Source organism: Anabas testudineus, chromosome 3 (assembly GCF_900324465.2).
Source record: "Anabas testudineus chromosome 3, fAnaTes1.2, whole genome shotgun sequence".
Classification (NCBI taxonomy): Eukaryota; Metazoa; Chordata; class Actinopteri; order Anabantiformes; family Anabantidae; genus Anabas; species Anabas testudineus.
The window spans coordinates 24,398,590-24,415,840 of NC_046612.1; the positions used below are offsets into that span (position 1 = coordinate 24,398,590).

The 17,251-nt window shown below is 42.8% G+C and overlaps 2 protein-coding genes across 7 annotated transcripts in view; one reads left to right on the forward strand and one right to left on the reverse strand.

Moving 5' to 3' along the window:
- Positions 1-5,503, forward strand: part of si:ch211-186j3.6 (neural-cadherin) — a 263,441-nt gene extending 257,938 nt beyond the window's left edge. The window contains exons 36-37 of the mRNA XM_026378538.1: positions 3,368-3,522; positions 4,788-5,503. Of these exons, the coding sequence (XP_026234323.1) occupies positions 3,368-3,522; positions 4,788-5,414 (782 nt within the window). The 3' untranslated portion in view covers positions 5,415-5,503. The remainder of the gene's footprint in view (positions 1-3,367; positions 3,523-4,787) is intronic.
- A 2,811-nt stretch (positions 5,504-8,314) lies between these two features.
- Positions 8,315-17,251, reverse strand: part of dpy19l3 (dpy-19 like C-mannosyltransferase 3) — a 46,603-nt gene continuing 37,666 nt past the window's right edge. For all 6 annotated transcript variants that reach the window (XM_026378051.1, XM_026378049.1, XM_026378050.1 and 3 more), the window contains 2 exons: positions 14,046-14,204; positions 8,315-12,916 (listed from right to left, as the gene is read on the reverse strand). In XM_026378051.1, coding sequence (XP_026233836.1) covers positions 12,713-12,916; positions 14,046-14,204 — 363 coding nt within the window. In that variant the 3' untranslated portion in view covers positions 8,315-12,712. The remainder of the gene's footprint in view (positions 12,917-14,045; positions 14,205-17,251) is intronic.

Consider the following 17,251-nt stretch of genomic DNA (forward strand, 5'->3'; position numbering starts at 1 on the left):
GGCGAAGACTCCTCAGATAACAGCTTCACAGTGGAACTGAATCACGGCCCCACGGACCCGGAGGCATCGCGCAAACGCGCTTCGAGAAGCAGCCGGAGCACTTCATTTTTAATGGAGGTGGACAAACAAGCCAGACGCTCATTTGCTAAACCGAGCACTTAGTCTTCACTCTTGGTGGAGTTTCTTTAGTGAAAGTACATGGTTTGAATATTCTGTGTCTCACCTGTGGTTCGTCCATCATCGTTTTCAAATACTTTGCCTTCTTCTCTGCGTCTTCTGGTGCTTACTCAGATCCTTCGAGCACCTCCAGGCTGCTGGTGTAGCTGCTTTGCAACTGTTTTTTTTTTTTCTTTCTTTCTTTCTTTGCCTTTCTCTCCACCCCCCTCGTCTTTGGGAAGCTCGGGGCATCCTACAGTAAATGAGGACCACTGCAGTCGAGGCAGGAGACTGAACCTGTGACCTTGTTTTCGCCAATTCACTGCCTCTCCAACTTCAAGACCACTCTCTGCAGCAGTCAGCTACATGCCTCTCCTGCCAAAACAAGTCTGTCTTTCACTTTCTTTATCCCCCCCCCCCCCCCCACATCTTTGTTCGCTGCCATTAAAAGCTCTAATGCCACTCTAAAAATGAAACAGTGAATCTCTTGAAACAATTTCATCTTATAAATCTGTCAGACGCTGGAGTTGTAGTCAGGGGGACAAGTTGACAGTAAATGAATATTGATTTTTCCTCTAGTACTGTGCAGCTGGTTTCTGGCTGAGTGAATTTACTCTTACAGAGTTGTCAGAGGGTGGGCTGTTTAATGGGGTGTTATCAATTCACGGGGAGTTTGAGTGCCGTCTGTTGGTGTGCTTACATGATGGATTGGCTGCTAGGTTTTTAGTTGTGATGCAGGAGAACGAAGGGCAGATTAAAAAAGAAAAAGCTGGAGAAGGAGAGACAGCAGCAGCGCGTGCTCCCAAAAAAAAAAAGAAGGTGTGTTGGAGTTGTTTAAGATCGCAGATTTTTCATGGTGATGCTTTAGCTCAGATTAACAGGGTTTAAATTGCTGGCGTATTTATAGCGCTGCCAGTTGAAACAGTTTCGCCGTATGTAATTGCCGCGCTTCCGAGATGTGATTAAAACGCAGCAATGTACAATCCTAGCAGGACCAGATATGACTCACAGAGTGACTCAGTTAGGCTCAATTAATGACATGTGGATGGAAATCATGAAATGACGTTCCAGATTCTACCAGTTGTTCACTTAGCAGCTCTGCTGCAGAAATCATTTTAATGAACGGTTATTTGAGGGTGTAAAAATCACAGTTGAGTTAAAGGGGGAAAAAGGCTGGAGACGGTGGAGCCTTTGTGTGGATGTAAAGCAGAATCATATTATAGAAAAGCGAGCGAGTGTTAACTAAGACAGGAAGAGGTGGTCCGGGATGAGACAAGACGCGAGGGATTTGTTAGACATCTGAAAAGGTCACCGCGATGCCAGAGTGTGAAATCCATGCAGATTGGCTCAACTCTTGCGCGTCTCTTTTTTCCTCCACTCCTTTTCTCTCCCGTGCAAATGAGCGTTAACACATCCTGCAGTCCTACGGTATCAACGCTCAATGTAAACTATTCACACTTCAGAGCCGCCGGGGAGCAGTAGCGGGAGCGGAGCGCTAATAAAAGTCGAGGCCATTAATTGTGTGTGTCTGCCACCGACCGGGGGTGTCATTAGTGTTCTTTAAATCTACTGTAACGTACAGCCAAATGCTGGCTGCACTGCCTGCAGCTGCTCCAGTCTAAAAGGACAATCTGTGCCTACAAGGCCTCTACCAGGGGCCACAGAGCTTGAGGGTCCTTAGCTGATCCTAGATGATCCTCAGATGTTGTTCCTGGAATCTATCAAACCTGCTCTCATCTCTATTAAGTGGGATGAACATCTAACTAACATTAAACTTAATTATTGGCATTAATAACATTTGTGATATTATAACAGAAAGGACTTTTTCTCTACTGCATTTGTCCGCTATGCTGCAGATAAACACTTAATCTTCCTTGCAGGTGATTTAAGAGATGTTATGCAGAAGTTCCAGTTCACACACACACACATACACACACACACACACACACACACACACACACACACACACACACACACACACACACACACACACACACAGGCTGGATAGACTCATTCTCTGTCACTGACTCTGTGTTGGTGCTGAACCTTCTAAGGAAGTTGTCCCTTTTTTTTATTTCAGGTTAAGCCTCTCTCAGCCACTCGCTGAACCAAACGGGACTTTCGGACTTTCTTTTTTTGGAGCACTGTGTGTGTCTGGTCCTAAAAAGTGTGTTTGTCAGAGCAGAGAATTTTGCTGTGGAAGCACACAGTGGGCACGAATCCCATCAGATGGATGTTGGTAATTTGGGGGAATGTGACACAGGAACTGGTTGATTGCAGAAATAACCTTATAGCGCTAGATTTAAGAATGACTGAAACAGTGTTGATAACTAAACTTAAGATTAAAATACAATAAAATACAAGTGAAGTCACTTGTCTGTGCATTCAAAAGGTCAAAACAGAAGTTAAACATGAGACTTCACAATGTTACCTTATTCAACTACTGTAAAGCCATTTCACATTGATGCTTCACGTGTGAACGTATGTTTCACATTTCTTCTATGCATGTTGCCAGCAAACCGCCGTGGTGGAAGGCCTGAAGTTACAGCCCTCAGCTGGTGTGGGTCACTGTCACTTCACTGCAGCTTTAGTAATGACACACAGTGGTAGGATTCATGATGTGCACAAGCAGTTCTCTGTGAGGTGCAGGATGAAAGATAAGCACAAAGTCCAGGACATCACTAGAATGCTTAATATAAAACGTAAGAAACTGAGCCACAGAAAGAGTCTGAACAGCCCACAGACAATAGCTTTAAATACTGTACACTGACAATTAAAGTCATTTAAGATGCTGGTAACATTTTTTTTCCCCATTCAGGCTCCGAAATGTACAATAACGGAACCAAGACCAAACCCAAACTGAAACACTTACTGTGACTTTGCTCTCAGTAAAGTTTATAGATCGCCAAAAATAAAAAACAATAAATTGAGAGCAGGAATTTAGTAATCCGTGTGCATGACTTTTCTCCCCCAAGGCACCTCCTGGGCTCTGTAGAAACCCAACACATCATTATCAGACGACCTCAACAACGTGCTGCATCGCATTCGACTCACATTTCTGGCCAATGGCGCTCAAGGCCTATTCCATCATATGGCGCCTCCCTCTGGAGGCCGCGCCTTAATTGGCTGAAGGATGTTAATCATTTCATTTGTAATGCTAATAGCTGTGCTGACAAACCTATCAACCTTCACCGCTCTCTCCCAACTCCAGTGCTCCTGTTGGGCATTTTCCTCTACACTCGCTGGAGGAGCTACAAAGGGCTGAAGGAGGGCGTCTACCACGTCTCAGCCCACCACGACGGGTGGGAGGACATCCGGGAGAACGTCCTCAACTATGATGAGGAAGGAGGTGGGGAGGAGGACCAGGTAAGCACATACACACACACACACACACACACACACATAAAATCCACAAAGGTCACTGAAATAACTTGAAACTGATTAAAGTAATGTCTGAACACATACACATGCACTCAAAATGTATAGTGAAAGTGAAGTGGATCTAGGTACAGGAACAGCTTCATAGTGGATTCAATTCAGTTCAGGCAGGAATACAATCTTCCACTATGTGTGTGTGTGTGTGTGTGTGTGTGTGTGTGTGTGTGTGCGTGTTTGTGTGTGGTGCGCGATCGCTAGCATTTTAATTAGGCCCACGCAAAATCCTTATCTCCTCACTCCAACAGCCACTGTAACCCACAAGCACTCAGCAGTACTTAAGCACTTGCATAAAATGACGGCTTTGATCGAAACAAATACACGTGTGTTGCCAACACACACACACACACACACACACTGTACACACTCATTCACACGTGCACGTCTGCGTGCATGTGTGGTCACATCTTGTCCGCGCCCGGAGGCCTTCAAGGTCTTGTCCTCCGCACTGTAAATCACCTGCAGTCAAACACATGCAAAGCGCGCGCACACAAACACACGCACACACACACACACACGCACACACACACGCACACACAGTCCTTATCCCCTATAGCCGAGCAGATGCTGCAGTTAATTCTCAAGAGTCTTGTTTGAAAGCTCTCTTGAGGAATAAAAACAGCACTTTCCACTCATCACATAATCAGTTTTACAAAGCGACCCACACCTCCTCTCTGCGTGTGCGTCGTTTCTTCCTCCTCCTCCTCCTCCTCCTCCTCCTCCGCCTCCTCTACATCCCTCTGTTTCTTTCTTTCTTTTTTTTTTTTGGCTACAGTTTTGGTGGAATCACATTAGTCTTGAAGTGATTGCCTGTTACAGCATGTGTGAGAGTAGCAGCAGCTTCTGAAGCCCAATGCACCAATGCATGGAAGAGATGGATGGAAAGAGATACGCACACATTCCGAATTATGGCGGCTTCTCTCAGACAGTAAATGGAGATAAATTGGAAACTTAAAGAGGTGGAACATTCACAGTAAAGCTAATGGAGAGAGCTGATTGTTTTTTCAGCCCTCTTTTCGTTTTTCTGCTCTCCGACTGTCATATTTCATTTTTATTCTGCCTCATCTTTCACAACTGTGCTAACAGGGACTTTTCCTTTGATCCTCTGTGTGTGTGTGTGTGTGTGTGTGTGTGTGTGTGTGTGTGTGTGTGTGTGTGTGTGTGTGTGTTAATGTCACGTGTTTTTCTGTGTCCAGAACGCCTACGACATGGCAGAGCTGCAGAAGTCCCTCCAGCCGAGCCCGGCCCAGTCCCTCCAGTACTGTCGCTCCAGAGCCCTGCACCACCCTCCTCCTCCTCTTCCTCCCCACCACCACCACCATCACCATCACCTGCTCCATCAGGCGCCCCCTGTCCCGCCCTCCACCCAGCCGCTGGACTCGATCAGCCAGACGACCAGCTCCACCACCCTGCCCCCGTCAGCTGCCTCCACCTCCTCCACCGCCACCAGCACCAGCCTCCGCAGGGATGTGCCCCCGACCGGGCTGCGAGCCCAGGGCCAGGCGCGCCCCTCCCAGCTGGCGCGCCGCTCCCTGTCCTTCTCCAGCCAGGACCTCGCTCGCTATCTGTGCGAGATTATCCGTGACGCCGACCAGCACCCAGACACAGGGCCCTTTGACTCCCTGCAGGTCTTCTCCACCGAGGGAGGGGGCTCGCCTGCCGGCTCCCTCAGCTCCTTCAGCTCGGCGGGGCTGGATGGGGGGAGCGTTGGGGATGGAGGAGGGGGAGGGGAGGGGAGGAGAGAGGAGACACTTGGGGAGTGGGGGCCCCGCTTTGAGAAGCTGCGGGCGCTCTATGAGCGAGCCGAGGCCAGCGACCTCTGAGCTGAGACACACGCGGACTGGTCTGACAGGGCCCCGAGAACGGGCCCCCCACTCCCCCACCACCCCCTAAAACAATCAATTAGCAGACGCTTAGCGTCGTCAGAGGTGGGAAAACAGTGAGAGACTGACAGAGACACTCGCCCCACACCCTGCACTTGCTGACAACTGACGTGGAAGGTGTTGTGTTTACCGGATGATGGGCGCCATCCATCAACACGGTGGCCTAACAGACTGATGAAAGTGGCCCCCGCGATAAGAGCCTGTCGCTCGGCCATGCCTCTACCTTTGGATTACGACTTTGCAGACGTTATCAAACCTGCCAGTCAGGTTAAGGCTTCAGAGCATCACTCTGTTCCCGGGCTACTCATCATGATGGAGCTTAGCTTCACTGTCAGAAAAATCGGTTCCAGTCACGGCCACTAAAACCCCAAATTTCCCTCTATTTTCTAACACTCATTGTGAGCTGCTCTGGATGAGTGTCAGCCCAAGGCCTGAAATGTAAAAAGAAAATGCTTTGGCCATTTTTTTTTTCTTTATACCTGTGGAAATCAGTCCCACATAAAATGTATTTTTAGGACCTTGCTGCTTAAATCTTTGTAAATAAACAAAGGACTCTTACGTATATCCCACACTGTGCTGTTCCATGATAAGACAGTGAAGATGAGTGGGATCACACTGAGTAGCCCATATAATGTGGAGTTTGGATTCTCACTACAGTGGACACATAGTGTTCTCGCTGCCTGGCTGTACACAGCTTTGTCGATGTTTGTATGAGAAAAAAAAAAAAGTGCTTCAGCCGTCACTGGGTTGCAGGTTTTTTTTTTTTTCCTGGTAATGTGTTTTTTGGCTGGGTTGAGTACTTCTGTATTGGTCGGGTGTTTCAAGTTTCAATGCTCTGTGGGTTGTAAGACATCAAGCTTTCTACTTACTACTGCACCCTCATCTTCATTTGATTTCCTATTCTCATTTGCACTTCTCCGTTGCTCGTTCTTCCTCACCCGAGGGAGGGAGGGAGGTTTGAGGGGGGCTACGGAAACTCAAACAGCAATGTAACAAAGAAATGGGAGTGGACGTGCGGACTGCGGGAGGGATGGAAATACTTGCTCTGTTGCTCTGTTGCTCGGTTCCGCATACGCTCTTTCTGAGGCATACCAAATGTGGCGGCTGCGAGGAACCATTTCAACAGACAACTGCTCGGTTGAATACAAACTATGTCAAACTGCTTTCCAAGGTGACTACTCAATAAAAACAAATGGAAGAAGGTGGGCGAAGGAGATTTCTATTGATTATAGCTTAGGTTTGATCTGTGGTACCTGTGTTGGATTCTGGGCAAGATGATGCACACGTTCTGTTTTTCCTTGCAAAGTTACAACGTACGCTTTGCTGAAATTGTGTTATAATTAAGATTGTGGGAAAATGGAATGGAAATAACTACACTGCTATTATCCAAGTGGCAAGTGTTTTCCTTGTTTGGCCTCGATGTGACATCAAACTGATGGATTTCTTCCCCTCACTCAACAGTACAACAGAACACAAACAAAAAAAAAAGACTTCCTGTTGAAACGATGTATCTAAATAGAGCAGAAAGCAAAGATGGAAGATTGCAGAGTCTGGAAACGACCTGTTCTATTCACCTTTGACAAGGCGGAAGATCACAGGGTGGAGAGAGGAATCGCGGAGCCAATGTGAGAAAGGGAGGCAGAGAGAGGATCCGTCTTAACAAGTGCCTGGCCCTGTGGTGAAATGTGCCACCAGCTCGCCACGGAGCTCAGCAGCTCTGTAGGAAGCTGCAGAGAGAGGAGAGTAGCTGGGAGAAATGGTTTTCTGCAGAAATGGCATGTTGCACAGCGAATGGCATAAATATAGAAGTCATGCGCCCCAACACCCCCCCTCCCCAAAAGGCCAACATGGCTTCTCTAGGTGCTGGCCTAGTGCTGTGGCGGTGGCAGCAGCAGCGGCAGCAGCAGCAGCACGGCTCTCATGATGTTTTTGTCTTGACGTCGGCAGAGACAAGCCTGTCAGCATGCAGAGCGTTTATGAGGTAGGAGTGTGTGAAAGTATGTCAGGCCACTAATCCTAATAGGAGATGATGGCTCGCTGTCAAGCTGGAGAAAACCAAAGGACTGCGGGTACTTAAAAAAGCCGACAGAGGAGTTATTCCCAGATCACGGCTTTCTAAGAACATGCTATTTTCTGAAATTTCAAGAATGTGGCTTTTAAAATTAAGAGCAGTCAGGTGGAGGGTGCAGTACACTGTGAGATGACACCAGAGTAAAACACATAGGCTTGTTTGCTGTTTTTTTTCAGTAGACAGTGTGGACTTCCTAGACAAAAGGGACACTTGCTCTTTATTCCTCTGTAGATAGAGGCAAAGGAGAGCCACGCAGAGCAGGAGGGCGACGCGTCACTTCGCTTCCTGCAAAGGAGCAGCAGCTCACTTGCCATCATTCATTTGTACCGTACCATAAAAAAAAACAGCTTCTTAAATGTTGTGTTCTGGGTGCAGACATGTTTGTGAAGTTAATGTTTTTACCTCATTTGTAAATACAGAGATAGATTAATTATGATTACAGCTTTTTGTCATGAAAAGCGCCACAGGATTAAAATGTGCAGCTTCGGAGGATAAAAAAAAAAAATCTACGACATATCTTTGTTTCTTTTTATTCTTATTTTTTAAACCGTCATGATGATGATGATGATGAGTTTTAGACAGTTCCGTGTTTTGTATTTGCTTTGATCTTTTTAATTTTTCCCTCAATAAATTCATTTATTTGCACCAGTGGCTGCTGAATTGTGACTGTATGTGATGAAAGAAACTTAAGATTTACAGGGAAATAGTTTTTACTTAATGATAAACAAATGACACAGTTGGAAAAAAAAATATCTTTATTGATCATACTGCCACTAAACATGGATGGGTCTGTTATCTCACATTGGCACTGGAGAAGATTTCAGCTCAACTATACTGATACACATTTTAACAGTTGCAGGGTAAACATACAAACGAGTTTGTTTGACTTACTACATGAACACATGTTATGTAGTAATACAACCTGATAACATGGAGCTAGTAGGTTCTTCGAATGAAAAGAAGAAGAAAGAGGAAAGAGGAAAGCTGAGCAAAATGGAGAAAATGACAGCTATAGAAGAGGCTGTTCATCACATCTGAGGTATCAATGTGTGTCCCTCATCACACTTTATTTACACACATATATGCAGTGTGATTTGTCTATATATATATATATATATATATATATATATATATATATATATATATAAATAAAAGATGTGGAGCTGGCTCAGTGGGATGCATCTGTTTAAATTGCTTCAGCACCAATATATATTCCCCCAAACACTAAACAAACTACTGATCACTCCCCAGCCACCATCACTTAACTTCTGGGGTACATTACATTTTGATATCATAGCTGAGTGTGACAGCTGAATGCTTAACACTGGAAACAGGGCGATAAGAATTTGTCACAACTAATCAAAATATTACTGCTTAGACTTCACATAAACACTTAAACACCTGTTGCACAAAGATTTCTAGGTAGCATCTATGAAAATCTGGGTAAATTAAAAGTTATTTTCAAATTAAAAACATGGCTGACCAAGACAACGTGTTCACTCGAGCAGAAAAAAAATATTCTGACAACAGAATTCAATTCCTGTAATGGGAAATTGGTTGTTTTATTTTGAAAAATACAGTTGCATGAGTGAAGTCGGCCTCTAATCCCGTCTCTGAATCCAAGTGGCTGCATTTCTTTCAGCAACATCCACTAGTCCTTTAACAATGAGCCTAGATGGGGTGTTAAGCTGAATTCTATACGTGCACACAAGCTAATGGCTTTCTTCATCTCCTTTTCATTACCAGAACCATACTCAGACGGCGTGCCTCCGAATGAACTACTAATCCCAGTAAGCATGAAAATGATCAATGCTGAAAAAATAAATAAAAAATTACATTAGTACACGCTTATTAGACAAACGTAATGGAATCACTTTGCTTTCAAATAAAGCAATCAGATATCTTCTAAATTAAACATCCAATATTAAGGCAGGAGGAGGAGTGGGGGTGGGGGTGGGGTTGCTGCTGCACACTGATGCGATTGGTATGCATTACCATGAGGCCACACAATTAACATGAACATTTTCAGAAGCCCGACAACAAGAGGAATGTTCATGCATCTGAAAGAGTGCGGATTTATCAAAGACAGAGGTTCTCATTAACAAGTGTTCAAATCTAGTTTGACCGAGATGAGGGGGGGGGAGAAATGTGTGTATATGTGTATCAATCCCACATAATGGATCACTGTAGCAGGCAACTCCGACTGGCCAACTAGAAACGACCAGCGCACCTCCTCTCCTCCTTTCCCTTTGGGGTCCGAGGAAGAAAATGAGGAAGAGGTTCAGATGATTGTGGATCCATGTTTTGATGCGCTCTTATCTCGCCCTCTGCTGCTGTTTAAATATAAGCCTTTTCTGTCCTCCCCGCCACTTTTTATTTTGTAACCACAAAGCCTCGGTTTGATATGCAAGTCTTCCCCTCTCCCAAACTATGTTGGATTGCGGCGGGAGAATCAGCGTTGTCAGCCCGCTGCAATTTCCTCTGCACTTACATTATTCATGTGCGTCTGTGGCTGTGTATGTGTGAACGGGAGAACACGAAGTGAAAAGGTTGGGGCTTCAGCTGATGAGAAGCGCAGAGCCGACAGAAAGAGAAAAAAACAAAAAAAAAAAACATGACAGCAATCACAACAACAACAGCACGGTCACAAATATCACTTGGCACTGGCTTTGACCTCAGTTTTACAGAGAAAATATATCTGAACATGGCTGGAACCTGGTTCCACGTGGGTGGGAATCAGAAACAACACCAACATTACCTTTTTTTGGTTTCACTAATAATTGACTGAGCATCTATTACTGCTGGGATAAATGTTCTTTGCCAAGAATTGACAACTAATTTGATGTCGGGGCTGAAAGAAGATCAAAATCCAGCTTCCTAAACGGAGATGCAATAGCTAAAAAGCTACATCTACGTTTGGCATCTACCCTGAAGTGTATGTGTCCGTTTTTCTTCCTCTTTCCAATGGAGGTCGTCACGGCAGATCATGGTGTGCACGATTATTTGCCACAGATTTCATTTCGACATGTGACCAAGAGGATTCAGGTTTTGAACCTCCAATCCTGGAGTTGATGGACGACCACTCTACCAACTGCCACTTCTAAAATGTGCAATCTGAATAATCCGTCTTAGCGGAAAAAGATGGCGCTATCGTAGCTTTTTAACTGCACCATAGACTTTTATAGTATTTAATCACGTCTGGCAAAGCTTAAACTGCTCCACAACAGCAAGTTATGAGACTGGAGTCGAAACTAAAAAATGCATCTTCTGAATAAACAACTTACTGCAGCCTGAGCAACCATGCTTAGGAGGCAGTTCGCAAACCTGTTTGCTCAGGGCGCTTTGTCGCTATGTACAAAACATTTTATTGGATGAAATTCTGTGCAATCCCTAGAACAAAATGCCACTCATCAGTACGGCCAAGTTCAGAGAGATACTGAGACTGATTAGACTGACTGTTATCATGCTATTAAATGGACAGTCACCAGTCATTATCATGCCCATATGGCTGGGTAGGGAAGCTACTACCTACCAGTAGGCTAGTACTGTAGGTTTTTGTTTTAACATCTATACGTGTGGTAATTTGGCAACATCTAGTGGTCATTACCCACAACAAAAGCAATAACTGCAGTAACACACTTGAAAGTGATAAAGTACACACAGGGAAGAAATCAGGATGGATGGATGACAAAGGAAACACAGGAGTTTAAAACCATTTTGTTCTGGGTTTCACACTGGTGTTTTAACCTTGGTCAATGTTGTTATTATTTTAACCTACACCACAACCATTTCTCTAATTCTCACCAGTTAGTGTTTGTACCTAAATATAACAAAGTTTTAGATCTGCAGGACATGTTGTTTGGTGGAGCGGGGACCTACTACAGTAAACCATACGTATGGACTGGTAGGAGGATATAATGGGTCATTAAACAGCCTAAGACTAACAGAAGAGGGCAGCATGTTAATGGTCAGCTCAATAGCTCCTGTAGTCCACCAACTAGGCCTTCAATAGGTCACACAATTACCTATCACAAACACATATTTTAATGTGCCACTTTCTGGTGTGACCAAGCCTTAAGTGCTCATTTAGTTCAGTCAAGACCCAGCTAATTTCCACCAATCTACACAATTTACTAAAAAGGTGACAACTTCTAAACAGCTAATAAATGTTTGCAGATTTCGAAAGAGCTCATCACTTGTGTTTTAATCAACACTTCAAATATAGCACATTCAAAAACTGGCACGTGCGTGTTCAAATTTGAATACCTTCTTTTATCTCTGATGTCTACACTTTTACCCCTTATGACTGAAATAAGTGTGAACTGCTGAGGCAGATCACACTTTTAATAACATGTGTTCTGAATTAGGGTTTCAATTGCCAGCTCTATCTTGGATCTGATTCCAAGTCACTTCAAATCCTTAATATTGTTAACCTCAACAAAACCTTTTAACAAATCTTCCAAATTCATTTTCTTTGGAAAAGAAGAGTTTAATATGTAAAATAATATGCAATATGCTGCATATGCAGAATAGTCTTTTTAATCACAATACAATCCTAGTTTTTCAATTTTGAACTCTAAACTTTTAAATATCAAATCATTACTTTTGTTGTATAAATGTGTTTAAAACAAAGTTTTGTTCAGATTTGATCAGACATAGTGAATAATTTGGAAAAGGAAACTAGATTTAGTACATGCTATTGAACATTACTATTCTGTGTTGAAACTAATTATAATTTCTAGGAAGCAGTCATGAGCAATCGTTCACTTCATGATGCTGTGGACAAAGAACTAAATTCTTAGTAGTTGCTTGTTGTGTTCCAGATCCTGCTTTGACGTCTAATAGTTGTTCTTGTGTTTATCTGCACCAGTGCGACCTGGGAGGAAGGCAGGTGGACGGGTGGAGACGAAACAGCACAAAGCACAATTCCTATAGGTGCTTCCGTACTCCACTAACTAAAACAGTGCAGCCCTGAGCTTGAACTGGCCCAAGCACCGTTCTAACACCAGAGCCGTGTGTTAAAAAAATAATGGGCATGATCACAGCTTGGCACAATGCAGAGAGGAGACAGAGAAACAGCAAGGATTCGGTGCTTTTATTTCTTCTTCTCCTCCGTCTGGCCTCCCTTCTGGCCTCTGACAGGGTTTTTCTTCCAGCCTTGCTGCTGCTATTGAGTCGCGCTGGGCTCTGGCGAACTTTTGGGGATCTTCTTGTGTTTCTTCTTAACCCGGTATACATGAAAGGTTTTGTTCTGGAATGTTCTGGTGAACAGAGCGGTGTAAGCCACCGTGTCCGTCTTGATAGCCTCGCAGAAGCGGGGATGGGAGGCGGGGGCTAGGTCGGGGTCATTCTCTCCTGGTCCATCCATAATCTAGCAGTGAAATAAAAGATGGTGACATCATCAATAGCAACAAGGAACAGGAAATTAACACATATGTATATTCTTAAAAGGTGCTATGTGCTAATCAATACATCATCAAAACATTTTAGATAAGATAAAACTGTACATAAACAGCAAAATGCCACTTCAGACTTAAAACTTAGGTTTCGGGGACATTAAAGGCAACACTTTTGATTTTGTTTTCAGAAAATAAGAACCTAAAAATCATTTAATTAGACACATCAAATCATAAGCAGATAAGTCAAATTATTTTGTATATATCTGAAAATTTTGGACCACCTGTTGTCCGAGGAGATGCAACAAAGCAGGAGAAAGCAGGAGTGGAACCTAATCTTTTCTTGGTTTCAGCTTTTATATCCATTTCAGTCAGGAAGGCAGACAGAACCAGCATGTTAAAGAGGGCTTTTTGTTGTTTTAAAGAACTGATATCAGAAAAACTGGTGCTAATGTCCACTAGTAATAGTAACGTAAAGGCTCCTCCAGTTTGGTGTAGAAGGAACGAAGTAAGGAAGGAAGGAAGAAAGAACGAAGGAAAGGAAGAAGGAAAGAAAGAAAGACAGAAATAAAAAGAAAAAAAAAGACAACAAAGAAAGAAAAAGAAGGCAGACTGACAAAGACAAGCAAGACAGAACGACATGAAGAAAACAAGAAAGTAAGAGAGAAAGAAAAGGACGAGACAGATGTAAACTCTGCATTTCTTCAATAAAGTTGTCTACCTGTCAGATGTGTGACATTTACGCCATCACAAACAAAGACACAGACACACACCGGCTCTGTGTTTCATGTGTCTTACACCACACTGAGTCAGACAGGCAGACTGAAGCCTGTCTCGCCTGTGGTAATCCAAATAGCCAGCGTGCTGCATCCGACATCAAAATAAAGAGAGATGGAGGGAGACGGAGGGAGTGGAGCGAAGTGAAGGGGGAGGAGGGGGAGAAACAGAGCGAAAGCAAGAGCGTATGAGACAGTGACGCTCAGATGAGAAGTGAGACTATTGATCTTTGTGGAGGCTGAGAGCCTTCACCCGGTCACGGGAGCTGGCAGAGGTGACAGCACATGTGGAATCACACACACATCACGTTAAATAAATGCCACCTACATGTCCGTTGGCGAGGTCCAGCAGGTCCCGCAGTCTGCAGCCTCGTCTGTGCCTCCGCTCGTAACAGATGCTGTTTTCCAGCACCACGTAGTCCGCCCCTGCAGCCCTCAGGATGTCATGGACTTCCTCTGGGGACCGGCAAGCGTACACCTGATACACCTGCTCACACACAGACAGATTATAAGACGATTTATTCTGATTTATGTGGATTTCTGCCTAAAGATCATGTGGCATTATAATTCAACACCAATACTGTTAGGACAGAACTTCTCAATTCAACTCATTTACCAGACAAGGATTTCTACTGAATCACAGTTTCAATAAAAGGTGGTATAGATACATTTATAAAATCTAAATGGAAGCAATTATGAATTAAACTAAACCACAGAAGAACTTATGAATCATTTTTTAGCTGAAGCAGATGAAATTAAACTTGACTAATTTCACTCAAGACATTTAAATGGACACATTATGCAAACTTAAATTAAGTATAGATGAGTCTTTTCAAAGATGTTTATCTGGGACAAACAGAAACTCTAAGAGTAGACAAGAACACTGAAGTAACACTCCAACATGCAAGTTTCTACATCAAATCAAAGCCACGACTGAAGTCACTGTCTGACTTCTACATACTACACTATATTTACTTATACTCATGCACTAGAATATCCCATAAGAAATCCCTCAAAATGTAGCAGAAATATATATATATATATATATATATACAGTATATATATACATACACAGTGGCAAGAAAAAGTATGTATGTATAATAATAATAATAATAATAATAATAATAATTATAATAATAATGATGACACAAAGGACATCTTGATCTTTGACACTTAAATGTTTTTTGCTTTAGGATATCCTGTTCACATAGCTTGGTGGCAGAAGGGTTCATCAGTGCTGTGGTACACACTCGCACACAAAAATATAGCTTTTAAACTGGTTCTTCCAAATGAAGAATCTGTGCCTGCTGGGTATATAAATTAATTCCAAAAGGATATAAAAAAAAACTGTTTTATTTGTCCACTAATTAATTATTGTGTAGTGACACAAATTAGGTTCAGAAAAGAAATGAAAACATCATTAAAGTTCTTACAAATGTTTGAAAACGCATTTAAACAGTTTTCCTCCTCTGTACCACACACAGAGACACACATACACATAGCCAGAGCCCAGAAGGTCTGCACCAGTGTCGTGGATCATTAATGAGCTCCACAGCAAGCTGAGGCCTCACCAGCAGCTCGGCATGGCTGACTTCCCACTGGGAGGCAAAACACAGGCTCAGCTACCAAAGAGATGACCAACACATAAATTCCCCCTACTCATGAAGAAGACACACAGAATGCAGAAGCAGAAGCAACTGAATAATAGTGGAGCTAATTTGCTACCATTTTTTTTTTACCAGTTATACAGCATGAGGTTGTGTTTATTAGGGAAAAAAAAAAGTTTCTGTGATCTGAGTTTTAGATCTTGCAGCAAATTTAAGAATATAATATTTTAACTCTTTTAGCCTGACATGTACAAATCGGAATGTGAAGGCCAAAGGAAGACGTAATGTGAAGAGGGTTCACACAAAGACAGTATACATTTGAAAATGTATCAATCATTTGAATGATAAACTAAGTGCATTTACTCAGTTCAATTTAAAAACTTGTACTTAAGTGCTTCTTAGTAATACAAGTGGCACCGTTCACCTCTCCTTTACTGGAATGCAGCGTTTTTAGGATCCATTTTTCCTACGTTACCATTCAACTTAATGGATGCTCAGTGCATCTTCTGCAGGTCACTGGCCCCCATCTACAGACAATTCAGCAGTCTCTTATGCAAGACACGAGCGCAGAGCTGAGTGAGATGAATGGGTGATGCGACTTGGCTTTAGCCACGGTCGCACAATACCGAATCCTCTGCGTAGGAAAGATGCAGCGAGGTCGGGATTAGGGCAGAACATTATGATGTTGATTCCAGCATCCAAAATTGTATCTAAAAGTACATATATTACTAGTATAAAATAACAGCCAGGGAAAAACTGCACATGACATCATTATAGTTCCTGTGGATTTTCTGTGATGAATTTACCAAAGCAAAGAATAAAAACCTTATGATGACCTACTCTCCTATCACCTTTGCTGGACACATCTACAACTTTAAAAAGAAGAAGAACAATTTAACAAATGCTGCTGTTCAGTTACATTTTACAACAAAATATTTATTGGCAGTGTAGCTGCCAAAAAAGTCAATGGAAAGACAAGAATGTAGATAAAAATGTGCTGTGGGCACCTCAGTTTCAGGTTGAGGCCGGTACAGACTCTGTACATGCAGAGGTGAAACCAGAAAGAAAGAGAGACACTGGAAGAGAATTAGAAAGGAAGATTAGAAAACGTAGACAGTCAGTTCATCGAATGCTCGAGGACAATATGTATCACCGAAAACTATCTCCTGCTGTTCCACTGTGGTTATATAGTCAAACATAGACTGCTTTTTAATGGACTACATCTTTGTGGATTCTTCTTCTTCTTGTCTATTTACTACTACTGTATATAGTTAGGTTATTATATAACATTAACTCCCTGAGTTGGTTGAACACAAAGTCTCCAGATGACTTTTTTGTGTATTTAGAAAAATATTTTAAAAAGAGAATCTTGTAAATTTCGTTTTAAATGTTCCAAAGGTAAAATACATGACATGACACTGAGGCTGGATCAAGAAAGGCTAGCACTTACATCAACAATATAATAATGCATTGATTTCAAAGGCTAATTAAAAAGTCACAACCCTTTTTATAAAATACCAATTATCACTGAATATACAAAGTGTCAGTTTCCAGAAATAGCTGACATGGAACACGAGGAGGAATTTGAAATCCTTGATAAAGTGAAGAAATTAGGCATCCTTGATGGCACACGTTCGGCATACAACTCACAACCATGATCACTACATGAAATTCGTGAAGCACAAGAAGCGACTCTCTTCCCTATTCCAAAGAGAAGACGCAATTCTTACCAATTTCTTTCTTTCTTACTCTACACAGAGTGGACTGTTCAATGGGGTTTTAACATTGTGTGTGCTGCCAACACTATCCCGTGATCAGAGTAAGACAGTATTTTCCCAATACTACGCTTAGGTTAGCTTGAACCGGCATGATGAACTGCTGGGTAAAATCGGCAATAAAACTATAGCACAATGTGGGAAATGTAACA